The following is a 6,364-nucleotide window of genomic DNA, read 5'->3' as shown; positions in this document are numbered from 1 at the left end:
TAGATATTTTAGAGACTGGCAGTTGGGAGCCCAACTTCAGTTGGGATTGTGGCATTAGAAATGGTTCCAACCACTCCTTATCACCCCAATTGGAATGGACCACTTTTCAGGATCCAATCTGGGTCGGTCACTGGGACTAGAGTTTTCCAAGCTTTTGGATTCATGCTGGAGCCCATCCTCAGGGCACTTCCCTCTACCAGAATGTATAGTAGAGAGAAGTTCCCCAAAGATGGGCTCCAGCACAAATTCAAAAGCTGGGAAGACTAAACCTCTGATCCTGGTGACCAACCCAGATTGGATCCTGCAACATTATCCTGGGACATGTATATTTGCCTTCATTTGCAGACCACTTTTCCTATGTCTGCTATTTGCTGTGGGAAGAGAGAGAAGTTTAGAAAGAAACTACTTAAGGGACCAAGTATTAAAAGATCATCCATGGACAGTGCAGTTCTAGTAATTCGAGTAAATAAGAGAGCTCCCACCATTCTTAACTGACGGAGGCCATGAGTTATTTAGTCAAGCCAAGCCATATAATGGAGTTTTTGCTTTGCTTTTGGACCTCACTCTTGTAGCTATCACATCATACTTATTACACTGACTTTAATAATATGGTCATTTTGTAATTTCATTCCAAAATAAAAAGATAAATCAAGTGCAATGTTCATGGAAGTTTAATGTTTTGAAAACACGGGAGAATAACAGTACTATATCATATAAGCACACCACACACATTAAAAGAAACTCAAAATTAGTTTTGTAAACGACATGATTGTGACAAATACATTTATTTAGCAAGCACAGTAAATTTGCTAATTTGCTTGCTTCAGCCTCCTGCCTGACTAGCTGTTGCTTGAAGAGATAGCCTCTCTGAAGTCAGTGTTGCTCACAATAGTTTTACAGACCATTAAGAAAAATAACCAGGAATAGAACAACACATTCTTAAGAGTGTAAAGCAAAATACATGTGAGATGGGAATGCTTGCGAACATGCAATATTTTATGCACAAATTTCAAGACATGATAAAGACTTGCTCAGCAGAAACCTGTGATACTTTACTTAGATTTAAATAATAACACAGTCCACACTATTTAGGGGAAAATGTTCTGTATATGCTGAAGAGTAAATCAACTTTGTTTCCTTATTTGAAGCATTTCATAGCATTAAAATGAATCATGAGAACACTGAGCTGTAATCAGCCTAAAAACAATTCATATCGAAGAAAACGTTTAGCAGCATTCCTTTAACACAATATTGTGTTCCCTGGAATTCCTCCATTACATATATTCTGCCTTTGTCAAAAACAGAGTAAAATGATTTGTACCCAGCCAATATCCAGTATCTATGAGCTTCAAACCAGGAATGGCCAATCAATTTTCTTCAATGTGGGAATAAATTGACTATGCAATGGAAGGCAAGTAGAATGGTTATTTACTAAGAGCAACAACCAAATAAATCTAATAGGTACAATGTGTTGTAGAGATTAGCCCTTATCTTAAATGCACTTAAGGATGGCTTTCATGTGCAGCCTGATAACATACAGTGAATTTTTCAATGCTTTTTCAACAGAGCTTTCATATTCAACTACTTCTTAGTTGTGAACCTGTTATATAACTGCACAATTTTATTTCTTAAAACAATTAAGGTGACACCATTTTTTACATCAGCTACCAAGGAAAGGATAGACTTTTTGAGCTTATATAAACATACTTAAGTGTTTAGTGAGAAATTGTCGATTCAAACCTTCAGTTTGTTAAAAGCTAACTCTTAATTGTCAGTATTTTAAAGCTGTTCCCTGATTTTGCTGATTTATTCCTATTTTCTGCGATTGGCCAAGAAATTGCTCGATCCAATTACAGTTAACTGCATTCCTTTCATCTTTAGTAGGACATAAATATCACTTATTGGTTGGATTAGGACCAGGCTAACTAAAGAACTATTACAATGAATTTGGGATACTTACTTACTTACTTATTTTTATTTATTTATTTATTTTTAATAAACTGATGATGGAATGTCATCCCTTAAAGTAGGCTTGATTCTGTATTTTCAATGCTATAAAAGTCAGATTAGGCCCCTAACTGATAATATCGAAGGAAGAATCTAAAAGGCTATATAAATCTTTTATAAAACAAGTGATTTGAACTTTTGCTTGTCAGCATGAGAAAAATGTGCAAGAACCAAGGATTTAAGCAAATTCATAGTTTTGTAGAATTCTTGCTATTGATTAACGTACTGGATGATCTTTCTTGATTTTTCTTTACCTGGCTGGCTTCTAGATGCTGCATTTGTAATTATTTGGGTATATAATCCACTCAAGAAACATCAGAATATTTGATTGATTTCCAAATGACTACTTTATTCATTTGGAGCATGCTTGCCCTTCATGATTAAGGACAAGAGGGCCTTATATCTGAGAAACAGGAAATATCTGTAAGTGCCAATTAAGATGCTTTGAGTCTAGCAAGCAGGAATCTGCAAGGGTTAAAAAGCAAGGCTTCCTAGTATGAGGCAACACAATGGTATGGGCTTTTCATGATCAAAGTTAAGATACTCTATGACAGGCATTTTCAAACAGTAAATTAGGCAAGCTCTTTGGGAATTCCTCAGTTAGCCAATCGGGGTGGCAGACATGTGTTCCTGCCAATCTCTAGTTAATCGTCTTTCATTAATGCATGGGCATTCTAGAACACAACTTAGAATGACATGGATATATGATGGTATTGCTATGAAAATGAAGTACTCCTTCACAATTAACATTCTGAAAATAATTACTACTAAAATTGGTATGATCTCAGTTTATAAACCCAGATTGGTAGGAATTTCTCCACAACTATTGCTACAATCAGACCAAACAGATTCCAATTAATCACAGATTCCAATTTTTGTCAGCTAAGAAATGATGGTTAGTAATTTTAGAACAAGATACAATTGTAAATAAATCTTAAAATTGTGGTTTAACAGCTTGGCTTGTGCTAAGAATCTTTCTAGTTTGGACGAGCCTGGAAGTTACAATTGTATAAGTATGGCTATATACCACAAACAGCAAATTAAAAAAAAAAAAACTGAACATGCGAATAACATACTTACAAACATCTTGAGTTAATAAGTTATAAAACCCCAAAGTTCATCTGAAATGAGGTACTATAGCTGTAAACATACCAATGTATTCTATAATATACTTAAATGTTGCATAAACCTGGAAGAACTGAACTTTTAGCAGTTATTTAGTGAATTATGGCCTACACAAAGTAGAAAACCATATATTTTACTTTAATTTCATCCACTTTGGTTAGACAAAAATACAGCAGACTGATATAAAATGAATATCAGTTTTACTTTCACAATTTGTTGTTTTCTAGAATAACGCAAACATTGAAATTTTGTTTCTTTATGGCTCTTGAAATTTATGAAATTATTGTGTTTCATGCCATTCCAATAGATTGATATGGGTATCGATTAGTCCTGGATAGCGGAAAGGATCTCTTAGCGGTGGCACAGTGGTTAAATTGCAGTACTGCAGGTTACTTCTGCTGACTGCCTGCAATTTGGCAGATCAAATCTCACCAGGCTCAAGGTTGATTCAGCCTTCCATCCTTCTGAGGTTGGTAAAATGAGGACCCAGATTGTTGGGAGCAATATGCTGACTGTATACCGCTTTGTGAAGCATTATATAAATCTGCTATTGATTGATATTGATCTGCCTCAGCTCTCTTTCCTAACTTCTCAACAGATGATCACAGTGTCAGCTCTGACAAAACTGTCACCTGTTTTTGACAAAGTCTTTCTCCTGTTAAGTGAGAGGTGCTATTATTGCATGCCTATTTGCTGTCTGTTCAGAAAACTGTCGTCACAATTTCCTACATTTGATAGATGAAGTTGTATTGCTCATCCGTATGGGGCAACCCTAAAAATTAATTTAGGGAGAGGCAGAGATTAGGCAGCTGTTTCTGGTCTCCTCCTATATAACTCCCTGACAGTAGGGAGTTGCTACCACAGGATATTTGGAGGGTATCATCTTAGAGAAGGAATTATTTGTAGATTATATTCATTTTTTCTTTGACCTGGTATTAGATTGATAATGCCTCTACTAAAAAGTCTGAAAAGGAAAACAGCTTGTTTGTTTAATGTTTTGGTCCTGGAAACTTATAGGACATACATTCATTTCCATTTTGGTCATTTACAAATAAAGACTGGGCTCTAAAATATAGTCAATTTCCTCAGCATTTGTAAAAAAGAAAAATTATTTATTTAACATCCCAGGCTAAAGGTAAAGGTTCCCCTCGCACATATGTGCTAGTCATTCCTGACTCTAGGGGGGGATGCTCATCTCCATTTCAAAGCCGAAGAGCCAGCGTTGACTGAAGACGTCTCCGTGGTCATGTGGCCAGATGACTAAACGCCAAAGGCGCACGGAACACTGTTCCCTTCCCACCAAAGGTGGTCCCTATTTTTCTACTTGCATTTTTTTCGTGCTTTCGAACTGCTAGGTTGGCAGAAGCTGGGACAAGTAACGGGAGCTCACCCCATGACTCAGCACTAGGGATTCGAACCGCTGAACTCCCAACCTTTCGATCGACAAGCTCAGCGTCTTAGCTACTGAGCCACCGTATCCCAATCCAGTCTAGAAGACCTGATAGATCCCAAAATCGTGATGTTATTGCCTGAAATTAAAATTCATGGGGTTTCCCAATATACTTTTAAAATACTAAAAATGTGACCTCTAGAGACAACACTGATTCAAGAAAAACTCTGGATGGAGTGGTTTCAGTATGAGAAGTGACAGTATTTTAGTGTCTGCTCTTTATATAAGATTGTTTTAAATAATCCATATAACTGCACAATTTGAAACATAAAGTCTAGTTCCTAAAGCAAAGCTTAGCAATCTACCATGAGGCTAAGCAAATGTCTTAATTTTTTATTTACTGCCACTTGCTCTGAAAATTATCCAGAATCCAGCAGATCACAAAATATGGCCCATAATTTGACTTAATTTGGCTGACTGGACAGTCCCAATGCTTCTTGAGGGCACCAGACTGGATGCTAACTTTATGAATCACAGGTTGTTCAGGAATTCTCATTTTAGAGGAAAGCAAGCAGGTTCTTTGGTGCCTTTAACCCACTTTGAACTCCATGTCCCTACAGGAAAAAGTATCCTGATTTTTCAGTTTGTGATAACTGGTCACTTAAAATGATTCTGGATTAAAAAGAACTGATTGGGAGATCAGCAATAGTTCTCCTAATGAGCATACGTGTGGAGAGGAGGGGAAGAGGGACAAGGAATAAAATGTGTGTCAGAATGCTAAATCCACAACTGGACATTTGTGTTAGTCAACAGAATACAAGTAACTAAGAGCAATGTTTGTGTCAAGATGCCTCAGCTATGTGTCATTTTGATGCAACCTCAGTTTGCTGCAGATACCACTGCAATTAAGACAGAGAAGTGACTTCAAGATGAGTTATGTGGAAAAAGCATTCTCCTTGGTTACAGAAGGGTTCCAGTCTAGCTTCCATTCCAGAAGGCAACACTTATTATCCCTGTGGAATCACATTTTCCATTTAGTCCTGGACTTTGTAGGCACCTTCTGACTGACGACTTGGGAACTGCCATAGGAATTAACAAGTTTGGGGGCTTGAGGAGCCCCTCAGCATATAATGCATGGATTCATATAAACCACATTGGTCTACTGGATTTTTAAAATCCTATTACAACCTATAAGTTTTGGTCAACTATTTCTTACTATCTGAAACACCAGCTGCTCTCATTTCAGTTATATGCTTATAAAGATGAAACAAGCCAAAGTGTGATAAAATACATGATTGAATTCATCTGCAGAAACGTCACAGGGAAGCAGGTATATCTTAGCAGCAGCAGCAGCAGCAGGAAGTCCATCAGGGTAATTTCATGCACCTTCTAATGGCAGATTTACTCCCTAGGTATGTTTGGAGGAGGAATTTTCACAGCAGAAGGTTCCACTCCCCAGATCTCTCTGGCATATTCAGTAATTGTCCTGTCACTGGAAAACTTGCCAGAGCATGCAATGTTCTTAATTACCTTTTTAGTCCATTCCCTAGGATTCTAAGAAAAAATAAGAAAGAAATTATTAGGCTGATATCGTCAGAGCTTTAATAGTGGAAAGATCATTTGTTATTTCTAGTTCTTCCAGAAGTGATGACTTCAGAGCTAGAATTCATAACTTTCAGTTTCTTGGAGCGGCAATAAATTTTAACTGTGGTTTCTCCTGTTCGTTCTCTCCTTATTCTTGTCTATTCTCCCCAAACCTCTTTTAATTGATTGGAAATTGGAATTCCCCATTCCAGATAAATGAGCTTCATTACTGCCATCCAATCTACATTTAACCGCTTT

General features: G+C 37.0%; 1 protein-coding gene across 3 annotated transcripts in view; it reads right to left on the bottom strand.

Annotated features, from left to right (window-relative positions):
* Positions 1 to 5,923: 5,923 nt before the first annotated feature.
* PYGB (glycogen phosphorylase B) overlaps positions 5,924 to 6,364 on the bottom strand; it is a 51,630-nt gene continuing 51,189 nt past the window's right edge. For all 3 annotated transcript variants that reach the window (XM_070947870.1, XM_070947851.1, XM_070947860.1), the window contains one exon: positions 5,924 to 6,076. In XM_070947870.1, coding sequence (XP_070803971.1) covers positions 5,924 to 6,076 — 153 coding nt within the window. The remainder of the gene's footprint in view (positions 6,077 to 6,364) is intronic.

The sequence above is a fragment of the Pituophis catenifer genome, unplaced genomic scaffold (genome assembly GCF_029215685.1).
Source record: "Pituophis catenifer annectens isolate HBS135680 unplaced genomic scaffold, rPitCat1.0.hap2 SCAF_1, whole genome shotgun sequence".
Lineage (NCBI taxonomy): Eukaryota > Metazoa > Chordata > Lepidosauria > Squamata > Colubridae > Pituophis > Pituophis catenifer.
The sequence above is the reverse complement of the archived record's forward strand: the minus strand, read 5'-3'. Positions and strand labels throughout refer to the sequence as shown.